This window comes from Phyllobates terribilis, unplaced genomic scaffold (assembly GCF_046119375.1).
Source record: "Phyllobates terribilis strain yellow unplaced genomic scaffold, ASM4611937v1 Scaffold_2__4_contigs__length_985480577, whole genome shotgun sequence".
Classification (NCBI taxonomy): domain Eukaryota; kingdom Metazoa; phylum Chordata; class Amphibia; order Anura; family Dendrobatidae; genus Phyllobates; species Phyllobates terribilis.
Window position 1 is genome coordinate 886,071,201 of NW_027362762.1, and position 27,548 is coordinate 886,098,748.

At 38.9% G+C, this 27,548-nt stretch overlaps 1 protein-coding gene across 2 annotated transcripts in view; it reads right to left on the reverse strand.

The window, feature by feature from the left end:
* Positions 1 to 2,059: 2,059 nt before the first annotated feature.
* EPHA3 (EPH receptor A3) overlaps positions 2,060 to 27,548 on the reverse strand; it is a 532,047-nt gene continuing 506,558 nt past the window's right edge. For both annotated transcript variants that reach the window (XM_073668198.1, XM_073668189.1), the window contains exons 16-17: positions 18,737 to 18,892; positions 2,060 to 9,965 (exon numbers count right to left, since the gene is read on the reverse strand). In XM_073668198.1, the coding sequence (XP_073524299.1) occupies positions 9,860 to 9,965; positions 18,737 to 18,892 (262 nt within the window). In that variant the 3' untranslated portion in view covers positions 2,060 to 9,859. The remainder of the gene's footprint in view (positions 9,966 to 18,736; positions 18,893 to 27,548) is intronic.

Genomic DNA, 27,548 nt, shown 5'->3' on the forward strand with positions numbered 1-27,548 from the left:
CAAATCATATAAATGCAGATTATGCCAATCTTCTCATTACATAATGTATGCTAAATACAGAGTGTAAACTAAATATATCAACAGAAATAAATAAGAAGTCAAATCAAATGACTTTAACATACAGACAAAATGATACTGATCGCGCAATAATATGAAAACTCTTGTTCTGTTTTTGTTTTTTTTGTTTTTTTTTAAACATTTTATATTTTCATTCAACCTCTTTTTTTATGGCAATGGCCGTGAAAAATTCTAAAATTACAAAGTAGGAAATTGAATGCTATGTTTTACATACATTATATACAAAAAAAAGCCAAGCCTTCTACATGAAGAGTGACAGACCTTGAGAAAGCAAGCCACACGGTGTATATAATAATAATAGTAATAATATATATCAATATATTGAGTTCTGACCATTAAAATAACATGCACTGTGGTCAAAAAACCTTATTTTCATTTCCAGCATACAGAAATAAAAATTCTTTCTGTAGAAATACTTAATTTAATTTAACATAAAGGTATAAGTAGCAGTCTGGTGACATGATGCAGGCTTTGAATTTGTAACATAAAGAATAAGGTCCATTATATATTATTTTTTTTACTAGCTACTTCAACTTTTGCTCTCTATAACTGCTAATTAATTACTTATTTTTTTCACAATTTTCAATATTTTGTAAAATTGGAAGAGATTGTCCAATTTGTCAATTGAGCTCCAAGCAACAAAAATCAAAATACAATTTTATCTACATCAATGTGCTTAGAAAATAATAATTTTTTTTTTTACATTTTTGTTATTTTTGTTAAATTCTAAAAGAAAAAAATACAGTTTTAGAAAAACACAATCAGCTAGAAAATAAGGCAACAATTCATTTTTAAATATTTTTAATAATACATTTGAAATGTTATGAATTTTTGTGAATTGTTTTAACCCATATATCTTTCAAGAAACTCTTCACTATTTTCTTTATACATTTTCTATGGCTTAACTATAGCCCAAAATCCATCGTATTGGAGATTGTGACCTAAAATGGTAATAAGTTCAATTATGTTGTCCCATAAACAACATATCTCACGAGGATAGATGATAAAAGTATAATCGCTGGGAGTCTGGCTGCTTGAACATTTACTAACTTCAAGAATAGGGTGCTCAAATTCCCCCTTATGAATGGAGTGGTTGTGAGCATATATGACCACAACTCCTATACATAGGGAATGGAGCAATGGTTGCACACGCTCACTACCGTCCATTCAAGCAGAACACCTTGGGACCCTCATTCTTGTGACTGTAACTTAGAGTCCCCTAACATTTCTATTCTGAGGTTAAAACTGCTTAAGGACTTTTGTGACATTACAATCATGTGACCATGATATCACCAAAAGTCCTTTAATTGCAGGAGTCTAGAGGCACTAAAGAGAAAACAGGCTGGTATGTAGGGCTGGTGCTAGGGGAAAGGCATGGGGGCAAACTGGGCAATTTCTCAGGGTCCCCATTCTTAGGGCCCACCAGCATTTCTATTTTGAGGCTAAGGATTCTTAAGGACCTTTGGTGACATCACGGTCATATGCCAATGATGTCACCAAAGGTGCTGTAACTGCAGGAGTCTAGAGGATCTGAAGAGGAGACAGGCTCATGTAGTGTATGAGCAGTGTGTGTACATTTTTATGCATATGTGCAAAGTGTGTATATACATGTGTATGTGCAGTGTGTATATACATGTGTATGTGCAGTGTGTGTATACATATGTGTATGTGCAGTGTGTGTGTGTATGTGCAGTGTGTGTATACGTATGTATGTGCAGTGTGTGTATATACATGTGTATGTGCAGTGTGTGTGTACACATGTGTATGTGCAGTGTGTGTACACATGTGTATGTGCAGTGTGTGTATACACGTGTATGTGCAGTGTGTGTATACACGTGTATGTGCAGTGTGTCTATATACATGTGTATGTGCAGTGTGTGTGTATACACATGTGTATGTGCAGTGTGTGTATACGTGTGTATGTGCAGTGTGTGTATATACATGTGTATGTGCAGTGTATGTATATACATGTGTATGTGCAGTGTGTGTGTATACATGTGTATGTGCAGTGTGTGTGTACACATGTGTATGTGCAGTGTGTGTGTACACATGTGTATGTGCAGTGTGTGTGTATACATGTGTGTATGTGCAGTGTGTATATACATGTGTATGTGCAGTGTGTGTATACGTGTGTATGTGCAGTGTGTATATACATGTGTATGTGCAGTGTGTATATACATGTGTATGTGCAGTGTGTATATACATGTGTATGTGCAGTGTGTGTATATACATGTGTATGTGCAGTGTGTGTGTGTATGCATGTGTATGTGCAGTGTGTGTATATACATGTGTATGTGCAGTGTGTGTGTACACATGTGTATGTGCAATGTGTGTGTATATACATGTGTATGTGCAGTGTGTGTGTACACATGTGTATGTGCAGTGTGTGTGTACACATGTGTATGTGCAGTGTGTGTATATACATGTGTATGTGCAGTGTGTGTGTATACATGTGTATGTGCAGTGTGTGTATATACATGTGTATGTGCAGTGTGTGTATACATGTGTATGTGCAATGTGTGTATATACATGTGTATGTGCAGTGTGTGTGTATATACATGTGTATGTGCAGTGTGTGTGTATATACATGTGTATGTGCAGTGTGTGTATATACATGTGTATGTGCAATGTGTGTATATACATGTGTATGTGCAATGTGTGTGTATACATGTGTATGTGCAATGTGTGTATATACATGTGTATGTGCAATGTGTGTATATACATGTGTATGTGCAGTGTGTGTATATACATGTGTATGTGCAATGTGTGTGTATATACATGTGTATGTGCAGTGTGTGTGTATATACATGTGTATGTGCAGTGTGTGTATATACATGTGTATGTGCAGTGTGTGTATATACATGTGTATGTGCAATGTGTGTATATACATGTGTATGTGCAGTGTGTGTGTATATACATGTGTATGTGCAGTGTGTGTGTATATACATGTGTATGTGCAGTGTGTGTATATACATGTGTATGTGCAGTGTGTGTATATACATGTGTATGTGCAATGTGTGTATATACATGTGTATGTGCAGTGTGTGTGTATATACATGTGTATGTGCAGTGTGTGTATATACATGTGTATGTGCAATGTGTGTGTATATACATGTGTATGTGCAGTGTGTGTGTATATACATGTGTATGTGCAGTGTGTGTATATACATGTGTATGTGCAGTGTGTGTATATACATGTGTATGTGCAGTGTGTGTATATACATGTGTATGTGCAGTGTGTGTATATACATGTGTATGTGCAATGTGTATGTGAGATTATATTTGAAAAAATGTTGATTTTATTTTTGTTCAAGAATAAATGTGGATTGTTGTTCATGAGAAAAAAAGACATCCCCTGAAAATAAGCCCTAACTCAACTATCAGAGCAAAAAATAATATAAGGCTGTGTGCCCACGATGGGTTTTTTAAGCGTTTCCGCAGCGGTAAAAACGCTGCAGAAAGCTTAAAAATGCATGGTAGAAGGCCTGCCATGTCGCCCAATGATAATCCGCATGTGCTGTGCACATGCTGCGGAAATTTCCGCTGCGGATTATCATTGCGGAAAAAAAACGCAGCAAAACCAATTATTTTGCGGAAGTGCTGCGTTTTCGCCGCCATTGACTTGCATTAGAACGCACCAATTCCACAAGACTGCATCTGTAGTTGCGGAATCCATGTGTTCAATGTGCGGATGATACCCGGGTGTGGAGGACAGGAGACTCTCCTCCACACCCAGGTACCCTAAAAGCTGTAAAAAAAAGAATAAAATAAAAAATAAAGATTATATTCACCTTCCGACAGCCCCCGGACTCCTTCCCTGTGCTTGCCGATAGATCGCGCAGGACTGAAGGACCTGCGGTGACGTCACAGTCATGTGATGGCAGGTCCTTCAGTACAGCGTACCGCGATCTGCCGGCAGCCAGCACAGGAGCGCAGCAAGACTGCAGGGGCCATCAGAAGGTAAGTATAGGTTTATTTTTTATTTTTTGACATTCTCTCGGGTCACACTATATAAATCCATGCAGTTTGCATGGATTTATATAGTGTGACCGAGTTGTCAAGCACTTTCCAAGTGATGCTAAAATCGCTTGGAAAGCGCTTGTCAATCCGCATGCGGAAATGCAAGTGAAGAACGCTTCACATCCGCATGTCCCTGGCAAGAAAAACGCATGTACAATCCGCATGTACAATCCGCATGTACAATCCGCATGAGTTTTTTTCTGCCAGGGAGATGCAGAAACGCTCAGGAAAAAATCCTGAGCATTTCAGCATCGTGGGCACATAGCCTAAGACCCTGTCTTAATTTCTGAGAAACACGGAGAAGCATATGCTGTTTATGGGACAGGTTTCTGCAACTAACAAAGTTATAATAGATACATTTTTTAACAGTTCTGAACAAATCCTGCTAGATCTCATTGTCTTATAAGTGGTCTGTCAGGTTTCTGTCTGACAATTAAATGGTACAATCAAGCATAGTTTTGAACTAGGGTCTACAAACTTCCACCAGTTCCTCTTGACTGGATCTTGATTTAAATCATGAAATATTTTGAGAAAAACATTAGTTTTTTTTCCATCAGAATTGGAAAAAATGGTAGCAATGAGTAATATCAAAAATATTAGTAATTCGGAAAAAATGTTCTATTTCCTTCACTCGACAAAATAAAAGTTATAGCAATGGGATCGTCTTTTGTTACATGGAAAACTAAATGTGGAAGCATTTTTATACAGTTTTACGGTATTTTTCATTTCTTCTATTCTGTATATAGTTTTACATTTTTTCTAATAAAACAGTCACCAAAGAACAACCAATCATGCAATGATATACCTGATAGAAAAAAAAAGCAATTGCTTCTTAATATATCACTGATATTGCTTAAAACATTTGTAAACTTTATTTGGCTGGACCATAATCGCAATATTGAATATTTTAGGAAAATCAACCAACAATAATATAATTATCTGTGACAGATTTTAGAACTGTTTCCTAGTTACTTGTTGCTTTGAAGCATAAAGGTTTTATATTATTTTTTAAATTCACAGAAAATCAAATAAAAGAAACAACAATAATTTTTTTTTGACTAATACAAAAAGAAGCGCAAAAAAAAGGGGTTATTGTTGTCAATTTGTTTTCAACTTTCATATATAATACTGAATTGAAAAGTAAAGTGATATTGAGGATTGTTTGCCATAGACAAAATTTCCACTTTTTTAATGAGTTTGTATGTGAAACCTACTTTTTTGGTGATTTAAAATTTTAAAGGGACCAATAATGATATTAACTAGCAGATATAGGGTTAATATGTAGGTTATGAAGGTGCCCAGCCACTGTACTGAAAGTGTGGCATCCGGGAGAATATTAACTTTATTTTTCCTGAGAGCCGCCAGCTTTCAGTTATGCAGGCGTGTCGGCGCGGCTACAGTCACCGCTGACAGCATTAAGATTGGAAGCTGAAAGCATACCCTGGCACTCACTGACAGCCAGCCCTGTATTGATGCACTGCTGAGCCATCTGTCAATCAGTGTCGGGGCATGTTTACAGCCGCTGCTCTCAGTGCTGTGAGCAATGACTGTTATGTCTCTGGGAAAACTGCATGACTGAAAGCCGGAGGCTCCTGGGAGAAATAAAGTTAATTTTCTCTCAGGTGTCACACTTTCAGTACAGTGGCTTGGTACCTTCATAACGCTATTATCCTGCAGATTAACCCTATAATGCTATTAACCTGCAGATAACAGACCTGACAGGTTCCCTTTAAAGTGTACCTATTGTTACAAAAACAGTCATATTTACTTCTTCTTAACCTACATATTTTCCACTTTTCCCCACTGTTGGTTTGCTGTTTCTTCATGGTTGGAGAGTAGATGGACTCTTCCTTTTGTGATGTTAGAACCATGTGTAGCCTGAGGCAATCAGTTTTTTTTGTCTGCCTCCTCTTGCTGCTTTGCTGAACCACTGAGAAAATAATCTGCAGCTGCATCCCCCTCCTCCCTCTATTCTATTTAATATTTTACAGTAAAATAGTTTGGGGGTCTGAGGAGGTTACTAAACATTTACATAAAGCCTAAAGATAAGGAAAACTGCTGAAACAGGAGGAAGATGACATTTCTCCTCTAACAAGATATATTACAGAGCTTAATGTATTGCCATGTAGTACTGCTTTATTAAAAAAGAAAGCTGTATAATTATAGGTACGCTTTAACAATTTAAGAAAATCCTTTACATGGTCAAACAGAGGCTACATTGGAAGCATTGTATTGAAAGTTTAATACGTATTAAAATAGAAATATAGCAACAAAGACATATTTTTAGAAACAAAATGCCAAATAAATATTCCCTTTACAAATGAACTCAGTGATTGAAAAATATCACATTTCCTGCAAAGTGGTTTTCATCTCTATCATAAATATGGTCTTTAATACTTAAGCTGAAAATGATAGGTCAAAAGTGAACCGCTCATGTTGAAAAGAATACACAATATTAGAGTTGAGCGAAAAGATTCACTGGACCTTGGCCATTGGTCATGTTGGTAGACTATGGCCTCTAGACCGGAGCCCTACAAACCTACTTCTACTTGCTTGGTTCCCCAACACCTCTTCTGATTAGGAGGCCTGGCGCAACGTCATTGTTGTGGAATGAAGTACAAATCACCATGTCAGGCTTCCTATACAGAAGAGGTCCTGGGGATGCTGTCACGTAGGAGGAGGTTTGAAGGGCTCTGGTTCAGGGGCCAGGGATTATGAACATGATTGCTGGACCAGGGTCCTTCAAATCTTTTAGCTCAACTCTACACAGCATATGTTCAATACATTAAATAACTATAAAAGTTAATAATAGAGAATGCCAGTAACACGTGCCATGAACATAGAGAGATCAGGCTTGAGCACTTTTAACCTGAAGGTCATTTAGGCTGGAGAGCGACTATTGGACAATTGATTCAGCTGTCTCATTGCATACTGTCCCTTAAATTTTTTTTCACAAAATTTTTGTGAGTTTTTATGGTGGCAGGTTGCTTGCTCCTCATGGACCTTTGAAACTGGATACAGCCTAACTGTACTTTACTAGTTCATTGACTGGTTTTCTATTCTCAAGGAACCAACAGATATGAAAATTTACTTTCAAAGATCTTCATTACAAAGGTGCAAATTAAAATCAACATATTGAAATATAAAATCTTTTTTGGTGTCAGTAGCTGCCTACATTGACCAAAAAAAGACATGCCGAATTCAGCTGTCCATGCATGGCAGTCTGGGTGCGAGTCTCCTAACCTGAGCTCAACAGCCTTATATATGCCTATGAGGCAGTTGAGTTTGGATCGGGAGGCCCCTAGCCAGGCTACACATCCTGATCAATACATAGACCATGTTTCACGGACATCTGAATTTGACCATAATCAAGAGCAAAGAAGGGAAACTTTTGACAGCTTTGCCATTTAGGTGTACATTACCTGTCAAACTTATTGTGAAAAACTATCAGTAAATGAAATAATGAACCCAAAAAAGTCACATTAATATTGAATAAATATACCATTAATTCCACAAACTGTAAAGGGTTATTCCCAAAAAAATGTTCGGCTAATTCCAGTATTCCCACGGACATTATATGGAAAGGAGGTCCTGTCATCAGGGCACTGCATCAGGGGTTGTTATAGTCTCTGCATACTACACATACGGGGTCAGCTTTCTGAGCTCTGCTTCGTGCTGCACCCAGTAATCTAAGTGATATATAGCTGGAATCAGGGTTTCTTTTCCTCCATTATGCTGCTCTCAGATGAGGTAACAAATACAGTTTCCCTTTACATGCTATTTATCTTTAGATTACCATTGTACCAGTATACTGCAGGGCTACTACTTGGTATATTTACTTGTTCTCAGGTCTTATGCACACAGCCATGTCTTCATTCTATATGGAATAGTGCATCTATAGGAGTGTAGATAGGTCCTTATTATACACTACTAGTTTCTTATACAGGCATACAGTGTTATTTTTTTCTCTGATCCCATACAAATACAACAGAAAACTGAACTGTGGAATCAATCACACTGCATGAGTTTGTCAGTTTCCTCCCTATAAACAATAGCTCTGTTGATACAACACCTGATGAAGCACTGTACTGCGATACCTCTGTGCTTATATAAAGGCTCTCTCCTGCTTGTATCAGCCTCCTCTGCAGTTTTCTAGGCAAGGATCATAGTGCTTACAAACTTTTTGCTATAGAGCTTATAAGTGCCGCTCTGAAGCTTCAATGTGTCTACACTCCATCGATGCTGCAAATGCAAATCTACCACAGCTTGCATAATCAGAGAGCACAGTGATCAGGTGAGTGGTACTACCATGTTACTGGTCCAAACTGTTAAAGAGAACCCGTTAGCACAATTTTGCAAGTTGAAGTAAAAGGCATGGCGGTAATGGCGTTACTATACAATTTAAGGTATCAATTTAATCTGTATAACAGTGTCATTACACCTATTACTTTAATTTGCAAAATCATGCTGACAGGTTATCTTTCATCAATCATGAGTACAGTGCCCCTCCGGCCAACAGGAAGCCAAGAGGCAGGGGAGCAGTATGCTCCTGAATAAAGAAGATACAACACCTCCTTTAAAGAAGCTCTCAAATTAAATTTGCTTGCACATATAACTGATTAATATTCCAATAAGAGATGTGGAAACTAGTGGTTTCAGTACTGGCAAATCTTAAAGAAGCACTCCCCATCAAAGTTTTAATCATCTTAACATATTGCAGTCATCATATTATATAGCACTGTGTACTTACAATTGCTAATTTTGCCGTTCTCCCAGTTAATTCTTCTCTTTTCCATTAGGTCTATGACATCACATGATTAAGAACAAACTAACTGAATCCTTCTAAGCTCTAGGTAGACACATTAAGTCTCATTTCCCTGCATGAGTCATCACTACAAAAGTCCCTGGCAGGGAGGATGAACAGAGCAGTTGGGTCAGGAGGTGAGGAGGGGATGGAGCTGGGCTACCAGGGACTTGGCAGTGATGTAGAATTGTAGTTCTAATGATGACTCATGCAGGTAAAAGAGACTTCCTGATTCTACATAGAGCTTAGAAGGATTCAGCTAGCCTGTTTTTATTCACGTGATGTCACAGACCCAATGGAAAAGAGAAGAATTAACTGGGTAGAAAGGCAAAATTAGCAATTTTAAGCACACAGTGCATATAATATGATTGCAATATATTAAGAGGATAAAAACTGATGGGAGGAGGAGGAGTGGTTCTTATCAGTTCTACTCGACATACAGGTCTGCAGTTTTTAGGCTATTTGTCTCTAATGGCCAGTCCATTTCTATGATTTCGCTGTTCAACTTCAAGTTGGATTGGCAGTAGTCACAGCATTCGGCATCTCGCCATGCACTACTAACCAGAAACAAGTTTAATATGAACATATACTGATTCTGTGTTAGGTTCACTTTAGACTTGGAAACATAAAAATCAAGAATTCCATAAAAAATAAGATTAACACAGATTTAACGTATTACAAATCTTGCGTATGACCTTGGTTGACCCTGTGATCAGATCTTGATATTTTGTCCATGGTAGACATCTGCTTTTTACCAGCACATATACATTATTTTTATTTGACCAGTAGTGAAGTTTTCCTGGCAAATATTTTGAAGAGTTTTCACTCGGATTTTAAGGCATTGTTACTCCCACGTAAGAGTGTGTGAGGTTTCCATACAGTTCAAGCTGCTCACTTCTTCCCAGGTTTTTAGGTATAATTGCACCATTGTTAAAAAATACATCTTCCTGTGTTTCGTTACACATTAACAGGTCCATTCTTTATGTGAAGATCTTGAGGCTTCACTGCATTCATCATTTGCATTCGAGGGCCAATGATTGTGACTCCGACTGTCTTCATATCGCTGCAATGAAGAAATATATCAGCATACAGTTTATATGGATAACATTTATATCAGTGCTTTTATTAAAGGGGATATACACTATTAGCATCTAGCCCCCGACTAGAAGCAATGTGAATAGCATGATACCAGACTGCTTCCATCAGAGCTTTGAATGGAGCAGCAGGACACATTTAAACTCCTCCCAACTGCAAAACATAAAGCATGAAACTGATTTTTTAAACTTCATATATACAGTATTAAAATACCCCAGACAAAGCAGACTGCGAAACAAGAGTGAACCATTGTATAGGCTATTGAACAATTACTCTGTTTCTTAATTTTTTCATTATTTTTTCTCCTGTGATTTGATTTCAGCAGGGGATGTATCCATCTCTTATGTACACTTTAGCATGCAGCATGGCTTTAGATATACCTTTACTTGTATTTCTTGCATAATATACCTTATTTTTACTTGACTTTTTTTTTTTATCTCACCCATGTCTGTTTTCTGTGTCTGCAGTATTTTATGGATTTATATGTTTTTATGTTATATATCAAGACCAATTTTACTGGTTCTTATATTTGCATCCTGCAAATTTTACCTTCAGGAGTATATACAGCAGTTAAAAAAAATAATTTGAACATCTGCAATAATCAAAAATGTATACATAGAGCCTCCGCGATGTAATTATACACCTATAATCAAACACTGTCAAGTCAATGGGTTACATATAGAAAAAAAATTTGTATATTCAGCTCACCTATCAATGTAGATCCATGGGAAATGCTCGGATGAAAAATCACAGTTGGGAAGGAATGGATGTGACTTGGAAAGTTAGTGAAAATCCAGCCCTTGATATTCCAGTGAGAATAAAAGCAAAAACTTTTATTGAAACATCCAACTTAAATTCGTAGAAACATTTTGAATCATAAATAAAAAAACACACAAAAATGCCTGTTCAAAACGCGTAGGTGTTTGCTAGGATGTCCTGTCTTTTAATGTTTCGATACAATTTTAATTTGGACGTTTCAATAAAAAGTTTTTGTTTTTATTCACACTGGAAATCAAGCTCTGGATTTTCACTAACTTTCCAAGTGAATAGTTACACATTTCTAATTGGGTATGCCGAAATTTAAAGGAGGTCGTGAACACCTTTTTTTAAGATAGATAGATACTAAAGAGAAAAAAAACTATACACGCCTTTGGTCTTCTATCATGGGTGTATTACGGACCTTGTACCGAGGCGTAATAAATCTGTATACATGAGGCCTCATGCTGTGTACTCGAAGTCGAGCAAGTTTAGAAAACAATTCAATCATTCTACTTAGGTAATACCAAATAAAAAGCCGTCTCAGGAAAACCTTCGTAATCTCTCATCAATGCCATGCATGTTTAGCGAGATTACACTTTAATGAGATACTGATTTAGACAGGAAGAGTTTTACATAGTAATTTACTTAAAAACTCATCAGATAATTATTCTTGTTAGCAGTCCACAAAAACGTCATGTTTTCATTAACTCTGCCGACTAACCCTTTCCAGTCCAGTTTTCTCTTTTTTTTTAAATAGTGGAAATGACAGCCCCGTGGATTTTTCCTTATGTCATTCTACAAAAATGTGTGTGTAGTATTACTTCCCTGAACTAAATTTGCCTATATATGCACGGTTCATATAAGGGTACATGACCTATTAACAGCTGCTTAGGTAACGTATTGTGGTTCAAAGAGACCGAAATTCTGAAATCAGCAAAATTAACCCAAATTACTGTCAGCCCAGTCTCCGAATGAATGTGAATCCTATATTATCACATTAGAGAACTGCCTAGATGGCAAATTCCTAATACTGTGCAACATTAGTATAGGAATTGCTTTCACTGTCTACAGGAGTAATCAGAATCTACAGCAGGACTTCAGGAGAAAAAGAAAATCCCCATGGCTTACCAGATTTATTACATTTTATAGTCCATGTCCTATTTACAGTTTATTGTTAAAACAGCCTAAATACTGTATATAAATTGGAAAACCAAAAATAATCATGAAGCAGATTTACATCTCTTCTGCAGTTTCTGGGAGTTATTGTTAAAGTATTTTAGAAAATTACTACTTGAGCAGTTCAATAAAGTCTAAATCCACCATCAAACTCCTCCATCAATTTTAGAAGAGGTGGTTGCATGAACTCGTGATCCTGTTGCAACCAAATGTTTGAACACCCTGAATTTTTCAATTTATAGCGATGTAATGATCATATGCATCCTCTTTTGTCTTTGATAACTGCCCCATTCCTCCGGAAAGGCTTTCCAATAGATTTCAATATATGGCTGCATTCATTGAGCCACTGGATTGCAGCTTTATAGAATAGCAGGATCCTCAATACACCAGAGAGAAGCCCACTGACCACTAGATAGTAGGTCCTGCGACCCTTTTTTGAATAGAGCCGTTGTTAGGCCTGCAAATTTCTGCTCCGTCCAATGCCTATCAGACTGATGGAGATAACAGTACTCTGCTATATCTGATTGAATGGAACAGTGTGGGGTGACCTGGAGACCATGGGGATCTGTGACCCATATTCCAATGATTGGTGGCAAATCCCAGAGCTAGGAGCCCAAATGATCACACACTTTTTACTCACCTTCGGGATAGGTGATACATGTGTTTCATAGATCAACTCCTTTAAAGGCGTATTCCCATTTTGTACTATTATGGCATATCAGCAAGGGTGAGGGTCTTCCCAATAGGGCTGGCATCTATCTTAGGAACAGGGGCCTGTTGCACACTTCCGTCAACAGAGATGTGTTCAGAATACCTCTCCGTTGCCAGCAGGGTGCATCAGCTCCCTGTTCTCAAAACAAATATAAGTCCTATTGGTGAATCTGAATTTTTCAATAATTTATGGTATGTTTGTGGATATGCCATCATTGTAAATAATGGATTTAAGTGTTTTCTTCACTGAAAAGATCCAGTATTTCCATTGCTATGTAGCATGAGGATCTAAAGTGGATCATACAAACAAAGCTGTCAGTTCCTCCCTGTCCCAGGTTTCCCAAGCTCTGCTCCCTTCACCTCGGTTGACTGCCCTCTGCTGTTCTCCACGTCAGGTTTTGCAGGTTGCCCGGTGTGGCTCAGAGACATCAGCTCCCTAGGCCTTTTAAGGCTCATTAGGACACACATCTGAACTTTAGGATTGAGATTAAAGACTCTAGATTGGCATACTCCACCTTCTGCCCTCACTGTGGTTTATCTGCTTCTACCCCTGTCGACCTTCACTTCATCTGTCCTGCTGCTCCTAAGATTCCTTAGTGTGCAACGTCCTGGCTCCCCATGTGCAATTCTGCCAGCTGCCCCCGGGGGTCCGTATACCCATCTGGACCTTGAGCTTAGTAGGTCCATGTCACAAGGTGAGCCTCATACAGGCACGCCTGTGGGTCACCCCTGACCATCAGTAAATTCCCCCATCTACACTGTTGTCTGAGGTGGTCAAGAGCTAGTGGTTCAACCTGGCAACATTTTCACATGCCACACTCTACCCATAAGCTGTGGTTGGTCTTCCACTTCACAAAAATAGAACTATGATTACAAAAACGCCTGTTAACACGGCCAAAGCTTGATAAACACACAGTTGTAAAGATGGGTTTATACACCAAGATGAAGTTGCTGAGTCTCAGAGCTCAGGTTGTGACTAAATTGCCTTAATCCATTAATTATAAGGCATGTCCACAGATTTTTGGCCATGTGGTGTACATAGAAATTACCTGAAGACTGGCTTAGCGGCACAGCGTTATTTTCATTTTGCATGGCTTAAACTCTCCAGTTGATCCTCTGTATTTATTAATCATTGCATCTGACACTAAAATAAGCCTTTTCCTTCATTCTTCTTCTATCGCTCACTCTGTCAGCGCTCAAACTGCTTAAAATCCATTTTTCCCCTAAGGCCTTCTCCAAATCCTCCGCCTAATCCTGGACATAGAGTCTGTTCATTACATATTGATAACGCCTTCATATAACCATGATTAGTCATCACGTTAATCAGGCTAGACTCATCCATAGGACTGTAAGAATGGAAAACTAATTAAGTGAACAGGATAGATAATATGTCAAGAAGAATGGACTGTGAAAAAGGTTTATTATAAGAGGTGGAATTATAAAAGGAATCTATAGCTGTGTCCAGTTTACTAGTATAGAACAGTCGCAAAAAATAAAAGTACAGTCTAAAGAATCGAATTCTACTTGAATTTTAGAAAAATCCGCAGTCATCAAAATACTGATTTGTTTGTACTTTATTTTCGCATCTCTGGACGCTATTTTTTGAACCGAAAAGGGCCATCGAAAGGTTAAAGAATAAAGAATAAATATCCTTATACTCACCTTACCACTCATCTCTATGGCCCCTCTGCTCACTGTCACCTGTCGGCTTCTCACTACATCTTTTGATCATCGCAGTTCATGCTGAGATCCCCTCTGATGAGGCCAGGGACGGTTCTGTGCATGTGGCGTCAAGGAACATGTTCTGACGTCAAGACACACTGACCTTTCTCGTGCTTGAAGATTCAGGGATTTCGGTGCGAGTGGCGGCGTCAAGAAGATGCGGACAGGTGGCGATGGGGAGAGGCCGGAGAGCTGAGCGGTAAGGTGAGTACACAGATTTTTCTTATTTTTTACATCTTATGTTTATTATCCTCTGGGGTCTACAAAAACCCCACCGCATAATAATGGTCATTACATTTGCGCAGAATAACATGTCTGCAAATTGAATTTTCCAAGAAAATCCTCGAGAACAGGCGAATTCAAATTTTGCCTGATCCGCTCATCTCTAGTATAGACACAATCAATAAAAACAGATGTTATATACAGTAGAACCAATTAACACAGCAAAAAAGGGCAACAGTATTTACCTGCTATGGTCACAGAAAGTAATGTACTATTAGGATGCAGTAAGCACACATAATAAAGATGGAGGCAACACAGGTGCACAATACTGATGAGACAACCACTCACAACCTACCAATTCATGGAAGGGGTGATTGCTTAGTATTAAAAGTGCACACAAAAAAGGCTTGTATAGGGTGCTGTTCACACACAGATAGTACATAGTGTCTGGCTTACAGCCTGTTAGTTACGCCCATACTATTAGATTAGGCGGGCTGCCCAGCACTATATAAGTGCACCCCACAAGGACTGACACCCTAGTTTACAAAGCCAACACTGATGGGCTTGGCTGCACCCTGAATAAAAATAATGTGAAAAAAAAAATTATATATATATATATATATATAAAATATATGAAGTATTGGTCGATATTTTGGTCAAAAATATACAAGCTCACAACCCGCGTCATACTTGCGAGTCCCTACACTAAAATTAAAAGCAAAGCCACAGAAAAGAATTAGAATTCCCCCAAAAATTCAAGAATTAACACAACAAAAAAGGGCAACAGTATTTACTTGCTCAGGTCACAGAAATTAATGCATTATTAGGATGCAGCAAACCCACTTAATAAAGATGTATAGTGGCTTGCGAAAGTATTCAACCCATTAGCTTTTTACTTCTTTTGCTACATTACAACCTATGTTTAAATATTTTTTAATCCGATTTGTGTGTGATGCATCAGCACTAAATAGTCTAAGTTGGTGAAGTGAGAAAAATATAGGCATAAATTACATTTATGGGATCAAATATCTAAAAATTGGCATGTAAATATGTATTCACCCCTTTTTCGATGAAGCCCCTGAAAATTTCTGGTACAAGCAATTACCTTCATAAGTCACATGCTTAGTGACAGGACGTCCATCTGTGTGCAATCTAAGTGTCACATGTCTGTCAGTATATAGCCACCCTTACTGAAAGGCCACAGAGGCTGCAACACCATTAAGCAAGCAAGCTAACCAAACAACACCATGAAGACCAAGGAGATCTCCAAACAAGTCAGGGACAAAGTTGTTGAGAAGTACAAGTCAGCATTGGGTTATAAAAAAATATTTTAATCTCTGATGATCCCCCGGGGCACCATCAAATACATTATCATCAAATGGATAAAACATGGTACCACAAGAAACCTGCCAAAAGAGGGCCGCCCCACCAAAACTTTTAGCCCGGGCAAGGAGGGCATTAATCAGAGAGGCAGCACATAGACCAAAGATAACTCTGAAGGAGCTGCAGAGTTCCCAAGCAGAGATTGGAGTATTTGTCCATACGACCTGTGGCCTTTACGGAAGAGTGGGCATAAAAAAGTCTTTACTTACACACAAAGATTGTAAGTCTCGTTTTGTGTTTGTCAAAAGACATGTAGGATACTCTCCAAATGTATGGAGGAATGTGCTGTGGTCAGATGAGACCAAAATTTAACTTTTTGGCCACCAAGCTGTCTGGTGCCAAACCAACACAGCTCATCACCCCAAGAACACCATCCCCACATTGAAACATGGTGGTGGTAGCATCATGCTGTGGGGATGGTTTTCGGCAGCATACTCAAGGGGAAGATGAATAGTGTGAATTACAGGGATATCCTTGAGCAAAACCTGTTTCAGTCTCTCAGTGATTTGAGACTGGGATAGAAGACAATGACCCAAAGCATACTGCTAAAGCAATACTTTAGTGGTTTAAGGGGAAGCATGTAAATGTTTTGGAGTGGCCTAGTCAAAGCCTAGACCTTAATCCAATGGAGAATCTGTGGTCAGACTTGAAGACTGCTGTTCACCAGAGGAAACCATCTAACTTAAAGGAGCTAGAGAAGTTTTGCCTTGAGGAATGGGCAAAAATCCCAGTGACCAGATGTGGAAAGCTCATAGAGACTTGTCCAAAGTGACTTGCAGCTGTAATTTCCTGAAAAGGAGGCTCTACAAAGTACTGACTTTAGGGGGGTGTATAGTTAATGCACACTGAAGTTTTCAGTTATTTTGTCCTATTTGTTGTTAGCTTCACAATAAAAATAAAACCAAATGTTCACAGTTATAGGCATGTTCCTTACATGAACTGATGCAAACGAAAAAAAACAGTGAAATTTCAGGTGGTGATGTAGCAATACACAAAAAATGCCATGGGGGCGAATACTTTTGCAAGCCACTATAGGTTGTGAGTGGTTGTCTCATCAGTATTTTGCACCTGTGTTGTCTCCATATTAATTAAGGGAGTTTTGTATCCTGAAAATTTTGCTGTGTAAATTTTTGAATTTTATGGGGAATATTAATTCCTTTCTGAGGCTTTGCTTTTAAGTTTTCTTAGAACCAAAATCTGTTTATAACAAGCTAAATGCTCGTTCATCAGTTGAAATTATTTTTTGTGCAGTGCAAAAATCATTGCTTTTGGTAATGCATTGTTCTGTGTAAACTAGACTGAGCGATCTATTATAGATTGTTCAGTGCACACCACATTTACTTTGGTCTGCCTGTGTACAGGCACGTAAATGACCGCCGATCGGTAGTCATATTGTGCCACTGGTTGGTCCATGTAAACAGACCCTTAGGGCTCGCTCACATGAGCGTAGAACTCAGATGAGTGCTATCTGATGTTTTATCACATAGCACTTGGACCCATGTTATACTATTAGGCAGTGCAGATCTGATATTTTTTCTCACACCAATTTAGTCTGTAGAAAAAAATCACAGCATGTTGTGAGTGGCTCCATATATCGGATCGCACACACCCATTCAAGCCTAATGGTGCATGTAAAACATTTGGATTGCACTCGGATGTCATCCGAGTGCAGTCTGATTTTTGAGGACACAGACAATAGAGAAGATGGAGAAATTAAGTTCTCCGTCTTCTCCACACCTATGCTCTGATTCTCTCAGAACAGAATCGTATCATAGTAAACTGACACTCTGCTCAAACTTTGACAGAGTTTGAGCTGAGTGTCATTAGCATAATCGAGCAGATTCTCTCACATCAGAGAATCATCACTTGTGTGACCCCAACCTTAGTCTTATTCTGTTATCCCCCTTATCTTGAATTAGGTCTGTTTGACTTCATTCTGACTGATATCAGGCATCTGACATCGGCTATTTCTCTGACTTTGGCTTTTGATTTCTGTATCAGTCCTGTTACACCAGATACTGATCCGGCTAGCTAGATTTCATTTGCCTCAGCCTCACTTCTCTGACTAGCAGCCACTCTGTGGTAGCAACTCAAGGTCCCCCGTTATAAGTCCAGATCCCTGTACAGAGATTAAAGGGTGAATGCAAAAGTTTCCTCTTGGATCTGCCAAATGGAGTGGCAGTGTCTGACCGAGGTAGTTTTTTTGAGTTAACAACCTCTGACACTCTAAACAAGATTCAAGGGTCTTTTCAGGTTCAGAATATGTATCTTTAGGATAGACCATCAATATCCAAGCAATGGAGGCTCACCTATTGACACCCACATAGATCAGCCGTTTAAAGGGGATGAAGCACAGGGCTAATCCAATCAATGAAGACGGAGCAAAGATAGATATAGATAGATGAGTGGGTTCAATAAACTCTTTGGCCAAGTTAAGGGTGCACTGATTGACTGTGCTTGATTTGAAAAATCATTTTTTGGTTTAAAATTCCTTTTAGGATTGTAATTTACCAGTAAATGCCTCATGCATATTTCCTATGCTTTTAAAAATAATTTCCACAAATATCATCATATCATACTCTGAAGATAACAAATATGAGCCAAGATACTCCAGAAATACTGTTGTTTCTTTACATTTTACAATATATTACAATTCAGGTTTGAGATTTACAAAATGTTTATGATCTCTATTAACAATGTAACAAAAACATTTACAGCGAAAACAGCAAAATGCAAGAAAAAAGGAAAGGATCTATAATAACTTACTCTAAAGATATTTTTGCAATAGTTTCGCAGGAGCTGTAGCTAACTCCTGACAGTATGTCCTTGCATTGTCCAGTCTGCATACTGTCTAGCCAGTCTCCCGGGGCTCGGTAGGTAGGATAATCAACACAGTTTTGATCTAGAAGTAGATTTGATGGCCTGTAAGAAAATTAAAGAGTAAAATTATATAAAACATACTTTAAAGGATTTTCTGTACTTTGGCAAAATTCAGTGCTCCATATTGTTCTTTGAGTATAATGATGAACCAATGGGGCAGATCCTCATCTTCTCTTGGCATTCTTGTCTTTTTTTTGCTGTTTTTTATTTCGATAAATGGGAAAACCAGATCATGATGACTAGTCTCAGAACATACCTAAGTCACTGACCACTGTGAATACTGTGAATACTTATGGTACCAAAAGACCCTAATTGGACTACCTCATTGTCATGGCTCAATTTAGGGATATGATCTGGTGACCTGTTACTTCAAAGTGGATTTGTACTTAGTAGTTCCAGCCCTTTAGCTTTACCCTGCTAGACTTAGGCTATGTGCCCACGATGCAGAAATGCTCCGGATTTTTTCCTGAGCGTTTCTACATCTCCCTGGCAGAAAAAACGCATACGGATTGTACATGTGGATTGTACATGCGGATTGTACATGCGGATTGTACATGCGGATTGTACATGCGAATTGTACATGCGGATTGTACATGCGGATTGTACATGCGTTTTTCCTGCCAGGGACAAGCGGAAGTGAAGCGTTCTTCACATGTCAACCCGCATGCGGGTTGTCAAGCGCTTATCAAGAGATTTTACCATCACTTGCAAAGTGCTTGCCAACTTGGTCACACTATATAAATCCATGCAATCGGCATGGATTTTATATAGTGTGACCAAGTTAGTTAAAAAAAAGAATATAAATGGTAAAAAATGAAAAAAAAAAACATTATACTCACCTTCTGATGGCCCCCGGTCTCCTTATCCAATGCTTCTGGTCTTCCTGGTGTCTCGCGGTTGTGTAAAAGGACCTTCCATGATGTCATTTAGTCATGTGACAGGTCACGCGACCGCCGACGTCAGCAGTCGCATGACCCATCACATGACTAAATGACGTCATGGCAGGTCCTTTTAGACCATCGCGAGCTGCCGGGCAGCCAGGACGCATCGCTATGGAGACCGGGGGCCATCAGAAGGTGAGTATATATGCTTTTTTATTTTAATTCTTTTTTTTTTTTTACAGGTACCATGGTACCTGGGTCTGGATGAGAGTCTCCTCTTCTCCAGACCCGGGTACCATCCGCACATTGAATCGCTTAATATCCACATGTGCACGTGTAGTCATGCGGATATTAAGCGATACAATGCAAGTCAATGGCGGCAAAAACGCAAAACAACTGGTTGTGCTGCGGATTTTTCCGCAATGATAATCCGCAGCCGAAATTTCCGCAGCATGTACACAGCACATGCGGATTATCATTGGGGAACATGGCAGGCCTTCTACCAAGTGTTTTTTAAGCGTTTCTGCAGCGGAATTGCCGTTGCAGAAATGCTTAAAAAACGCATAGCAGGCACACAGCCTTACACCGCTTATATTCTTGCTGTGTGTGTTTGTCTACCTTCCCAGCACCTTTTCCTTTTACCACTTGTAGGTTTCTGGGAGATTATTTTCATTTCAATTATTTTCTGGTTCTCCTTGCTATTCCCTCTTTTCATTTTATGAACGTGCTTTAAGTTTTTCACCCTGGGTCTTCATGTCCATCTGCACACCTTCCTCTCCCCTTGTTGGCAGTGTGTTGCAGCCTCTGGTTCCTCAGGAGGCATGAGAAACCCCTCAATGGCCTTTTAGGGAGTCAGCTCCGAGGTGGAGTTTTTAGTTTTGCAGCTAGGGATTGACTAGTCTGTACAGGGATCAGTTGGGTGTACGTGAGGCTTCTCTCTATAGTAAGTCTTCCTTACGCCCTTTACCCGTGTATGAGTGTAAAGATGATGAAGGCTGACCCAGCTGAAACGTGTTGCGTTTTTATCTTTGCATTTTAATAAACCGCATTGAAGAATCCTAGAAACACAGAGTGGAAGCGCCGATTTCTTGTATTTTTTTCTACAAATACAAATCTTAGAAGATTTTTCTACAAATATTTTTGTTAAGTTGAAACCTCTTGAAGGACCCTCCATGGTTTAACAAAGTGGCAGCAGATCGCTAACAAGGATTTTGTATGGAATACACGTTATCCTAGAGTTGTGCCTGTATGCAAAACCATAAATGGTGAGGAAAACCTTTTATTTGCTACCAATCATGATATAATCTACTACTACACTTAGAAATTGCTGCAGGGTGTAACCTAGAGGACAAGGGAGTGCTATCTAAGATTTGGAAGGATTTTGTAATACTCATTAAACTACACTCATCAACATTGAAATTGCAACATCATGGAGGAAAAGTCGTGGAATTATGAAAATTGCAGGATCTATAGACATGTTGATAATATGCAAGTAATGAAAAATTGGAAACAAAATTTTACAAACATCTCAATTTATTCAGTAATGAGAATGAGCGCCACAGACAGATATACACGCACTTGGCACAGACGCTATTAATAGTTGTCTGAGGAATGTTCTGTTACTCTGAATGCACTTGAGCATGGGAATCATCAAGATCTGCTGCTGACAACTCCCTTTGCCATTGCTCAGTAACATTTACAAAACGTGGCCTGGCATTGTCTTGTTGAAAAACAGCATATGGAACACCTTGGACAAATGGCCGTAGCACTTGTTCCAAGACCAAACCAATATGACACTGAATATCAAGCTGTTAGTGTACCTGGAATAAAGATTTGAGGGATCCAGTTAAGTTACATTATGCCACCCTACACTATAACCCCAGGAGTAGGTCTGGTGTGATATTCCTTCGTGTAAGCATCTTCACGCCATTGCCACCTTGGTCTCTAGAAAGAGACTAGATGCTGGAATGGAGGTCTATTCTCTTCAGCAATGAGTCCCTCTTTTGTTTTGGATGCAATGATAGCAAAAGATTGGTCTCATGAAAATGTGAGCAATACCATGAAGAGGTCTTTACAAGGGAACGTCACACTGGTCTTACTCTCAGGATTATGGCGTGGGATGGCACAATGTACGGTAGTCAGACCCCTCTAGTCTTCATTCCAGGTACAGTAACAGCGTAGTGTAACAATAATTTAGTCATGGAACCAGTATTAGGTATGACCAATTCTACAAAAGTCTCAGGAGCTGTTTTTCAACATGACATCAGGCCACATGTTGCTCGTGCTCCTGCGACCTGTGAAGAAGCCTGCAGCATCTCCAGACTTGTCTCTCATAGGGCACATCTGGAACATCATTGGACAGCAATTGCCAACCCGATAATGATGATTTCTGTGCCCAAGTGCATTCAGCGTGGCAGAAAATTCTTCAGACAACCATTAATAACCTCATAGATAACCTTTGCGTTTAAGTGCATCTATTTCTCCGTGTGGTGAACATACTCAATACTGAATAAATTGAAAAGTTTTGAAAATTTTGTTTCCATTTTTTCATTATTTGCATATCATTAACATGTCTATACATCCTCTGATTTCCATATTTCCATGACTTTTTATTTTTGGTGTTGCAATTTTTAGTGCTGATGAATATAAAATAATAAAAACGTCATCTAATAATTTCAATAAAACTCAGGTGTACTAAGTTGTGATCATAAGGTTTCAGCCTGTAATATGTATATGTAAGTGTAGATTTTTTTCTGCTCTTTTTTTGTTATAACCTTGTCAGCAGAGACTATTTGTTATGTTTGTAACCTTTATTGTGCTACATCCTTCATTTACTTGTCTTGTCTATCTCCATTTGTTATATTATCCCACCATTGCTGTAAAAGTTACTAAAAAAAAACAAAAACATAATTACGATAGGAAAAATATAATCAGTGACCACATTTTGTATCATTGAGATCCAGTGTGATAAGAACACACAAAACATCTTCCCGTATCTCCAGTTACCTGGACCCTTGGAAGGATAACACAGGGGGTGGGATACCAAGGTCAACTTCAGTCTAACGTAGTCACAACTAAACATTTAGGTCTTGAATTTTATGAGGTTCAAAGTTAATCTATTTAACATTCATTACATTCTTGCTCACAATTGTTTTAGGTGTTCAAATCTGAATCAACGTAATTAACTTTTTAATAGAGTTTTAACTGGATCTTAATGGATCTTATAATCACTTTTCACGTTGGTGAAGCTGTATCTATATTTTCTGTTTTCTGAATTCTGCAGAGAAGGAATGGGCTAACTTTGTCGATAAAAAAAAAAGATATTTTCCCTCTGGCAAAGTTTGAACAGGTTTTATGTGCTGGTAATATAACACCAAATAGCTACTGCTGTTAGCTAAAATAAGTGTATCACCTTTGGACTCATATATTTTGCTGGCAATACGTCTGTGATTCCCAGGACATTTTTGAAGTATTTATGAAGTGTTGCAGTAGGAAGGTATGTAAGGTTCTACCGTTTTTTCCTATTTTTTTATTTCGCTATGCAGAGTTACTGCTTTTTGATTCTTTTATCTGACGCACGAGTCCTTAGAATAAAGAAATTTGTCTTTCTGAATTGAAGAAAAACAGATTCCTCAGATTAGGGATTTAAGTAGTCAAAGTTAGTCTTTACGTTCATGACTTGGATCAAAGTAGAAATGAAATCGAAAAAGGAACTTAATTTAAATGTATGTAACCTCTGAATAACCAGTGATGTGAAGTATTATTTTACTCTTTCCAATGTTCCTCGGAGAACTCAATGTAGAAATTGGTTACTTCCCTCCTTGGAGAGGACATCTGGACAGTTTATCAATAAGAAGGAATGCGGTTATAGCAATGAAGAGTCTGTGATGTTTCCACATATGCATCAAGGGAATGTTGGTCTTCAAGATCATCTGCAGTCATCGGCATTTTTCGGACCAAGCTCCCAGTTAGGGGTCTAAACTTGAAATTTATGGACCGGGTGATGTTCGCCATGAGCTCACACTTAACTAAACAAATTAGATGGGTTTACATCCAGGCAGCTGTAAAGAAGTCCCGCCGTTTTCCACCTGATCTTTTACAGCTTTTCATAAATCAGTACCCACTAGGCCACAGACGGCAGTCATTAAAAAGACATCATGGAAATTACATATCTTCTCAGAGGAAAAAGAAAAAAAAAGTCTCCACCCTTTTTGTCTATCATAATATGATATATCATTGGTGTGTGGTAGATATAAACAATGTGTGGTAAAAATGAACAAATGTAGTAGTCAAGATAGTGCCAGATAGAAGCTACATGAGTCACTGGAAGAGATCACTAAAAGGAAGATTTATAGTTCTTGAGTTATCGTTGAGGACTCTTAGGCTCCAAGGAAATCCAAAATTATATCTGGGTACAATTAGCCAACTTCTTAACATTGAAGGAGCAGGTTTTGGGTTTGCCTAATCAAAATGAAGATCCTTGATTCAATAATATATAGGAACAGTTTTTATTCCACAATGTGTTTCCACACTGGATCGGTATCTTTCCCAAGTGTAAAACCAACTGTAGTTCGTTTTTCCACTTGAGAAAGAAGATGCCAATCCGGCGTGGAAACACATTGTGGAGTAACAATCACTTCTTTATAGTTTTGGATCAAGGATCTTCATTTTTCATTTTGGTTAGCGCAGCCCAAAACCGTGAATTGTCTGCTCCTTCAATTTGTTCTGCCAGGTTCATTAGAAAAACATCCCATTGATTTTAATAGATGAAAAATAATATGGTAAAAGGAAAAATAATGTTTAATACATCCCATGTAGCCTGTCCTGGTAATGGCCAGTGATAGAGAATAGAGCAAAGATGCAAGGGCAGCATAAGGAAAAATTAGCCATAAGTAAAAAGTAGAAAAGTAGAAGAGCAGAGAAAAGTAGAAGGGCAAGGACCAATAAGTTAAGTTTCTACTTTTGTAATTGACTGTCTACTATTCATTGAATGTACCCTCAGCCTTAAAGCTCCATTCCAGCATTTTTTTTATTTTAGGGTTGGAGTGGTGCTATTAATCTAAGATCTCTGACCCTAGTCTCATACTTGCGGGCTGCCGTCTTCTGCTCTTCCCGACGTCGCTCTGGTCCCGCTTTGGCCATCTTGTGACCACAACTTCTGACTGACCAGAAGTCAGAGGTAATGGTCACAAGCTCTAAATGTAAGTCTTGGAGAGCCTTCTTCTGCCCTCGTTCTGGCTCTCATAGTCTTACACTGACTAGTCATGTCCAGATTGCCCAGCAAACACTGGAGTGATCCGGTATGTCACAAACTGCTGGAGGATGACCAGAGCGGCACGAATAAAAGATGAAGATGGCAGCTGGTAAGTATAAGACTAGGGGCAGGGAGCTTAGCAGCATCACTCCAGCACTTCCATAAAAAAACACTGATGTGGAGCTTTAATAAGTTAAGGGTTCCTGTATAGCCATTCTAGCCATGATACTATTGATTTATTGGGGCGCATATATCACTTGCATGAACAGCACCATTAGTAGTTGTAGTAACTGACATAGGATACGTGGACCCCCTGTGGGCATGGGCCCTCAGGCCTTGTCCCAATACCCACATAGTCAGTGTTCAACAGATACTGTAAGGAATGGCTCTTATATATAAATCTGACAAAAAGGGGAAATATATCTAAATAATTTTAGGAATAAAATAACTGCGATATTTCTTAACAAATATTTTAAGCACATAATCAAAACCTATATAATGGCAACAAAAAGCCTAGGAATAAAAGCTAAATCTTGAGACTATTTGGCATGAAAGTGAAATAAAAAAAAAGTGTATTAAAGAAGACTTAGAAATGCTTTGCAGATGTTGCCAACTATGGGAGTGGGGAGGTCCCATTTATCATTCATTCTCTCGAACACTTTACTGTTTAAGTATACCTCTGACAATCATAATAAATAACCAACTTTAGGAACTAAATATAACTGAATATGCAAAATGTACGTATATAAATTAAAAAACATTTTCTATCTGTACAGCAGCAGTCTGCAACTTTGACTCTCCAGCTGCCCTGGGAGGTTATAGATTATGGCTCTTTAGATGAACATTAGTGTCTGTAGTCTGATTGACTGACCTCAGACCCATAACTTGGCTTTTGAGGAAGGAACTGTCATCTGAATTTATTATGCTTGCTTATATAGCACCATTAATTCTACAGCGCTTTACAGACATCATCATCACTGTCCCCATTGTTGCTCACTATCTAAATTCCCTATCAGTATGTCTTTGGAGTGTGGGAGGAAACCGGAGAACCAGGAGGAAACCCACGCAAACACGGGGAGAACATACAAACTCCTTGCAGATGTTGTCCTTGGTAGAATTTGAATCCAGGACCCCAGCGCTGCAAGGCTACAGTGCTAACCACTGAGCCACCATGAATCTTCTCTTCTGATTGGGTGAAATAGGTTAAAGGGAACTTAACACATTAGACATGCAGTACGATGTATGGTCAACAAGGTAAAGAGGTGGAACAACTAAGCAGATTAATTTATTTAAAGGGAATCTGTCAGCAGGGGTTCACTCACCAAACCATGTATAGAGTATGCGCATGTAGCTCTTTCAAAGACAAGCCCAGCAATACCTTTTACATGGCCAGCCCGATCCTCCATTACTAAGAAATCAGACTCATTGGCATAACAATTCAAACATTGAAGAGCTATTTATAGATCCGAAGCCTCTGTCACTCCAGCTCTATTTCCTGACCAACTCCGCCTCCTCTTGCTTGACTGATGGCTCCTTTTCCTGAAGTGACAGCACAGAGACTGTCAGCCAAGCAGGAGGAGGCAGTACTGGGTGGGGAAAACAACTGGAGTGACAGAGGCTTCAGATCCACAAACAGTTCTTCAGACTCATTTGTATATAAATTCACAAGCTGATTTCTTATTAAGAGGTATTGCTAGACCTGCGCATATAAATAGTTTGGGGGTGAAATGCTGCTGACAGATTCCCTGTAATTTCTGCTCATTCTGGGCACTTAGGTTCTACCAACTGATTGACAGCTATCTCTGTGTGCATACCTTTACAGTACACTGAAGACTATCAATCATTAAGATTGCCCACTAGACTCCTAAGCTCAGTGCGAGCAGGAATATAAATGAATGAAAAGCAAGTTACACTAAATTTTTTCCCGCATAACTATTGTAGGGGTTTGGTACTCACTCAGCTGCTTTTGAGGTAGGCACAGGAGTCAGTTGCTTTAAAATGTCCAAGGCAGGTTTATTCAGGCTTCATAAACCGCACTTTCAAAGTAAACCAAAACACAGCCTTGACCGGCACAAAGTAACAAAACAGAAAAATAAACAGTCCATACGGTGGTGAAGGTTCGCCCGCTCACGGTCAGTGTCCTTTAGCACAGACACGCTGGAGGTCTCCACACTTCCAGCCACAAACACTGAATGAGACACTCGGTCTCCATTTTATACAAATGCCCTGCGGTGGGGATATGTGAGCAGCCAATCCCACCGGTCTCTTATGACTGCTCGTAAAAAACAGACCTTATACGCCCTATTAACCCTGTCAGCACTATGTGTGCTGGAGCATGTTTTCGCGGTTTTACATCACTACCAACCTCAGCGATACATATCTCCCCTCAAGGACATGTCTGGTGGCCATCTTTCACTGTATATAAATCTGCGCAGCTCCTCCTGCTCTTGCCCGCAGATCAGACAGTGTTTCAAGTATCGGTTTCCTTTAAGGTTTTAAAATTGCATCTAATCTTTGGATTCCCGATCTGAGGATCAGGGCTTTGATTAGTGGGTTCTGACGC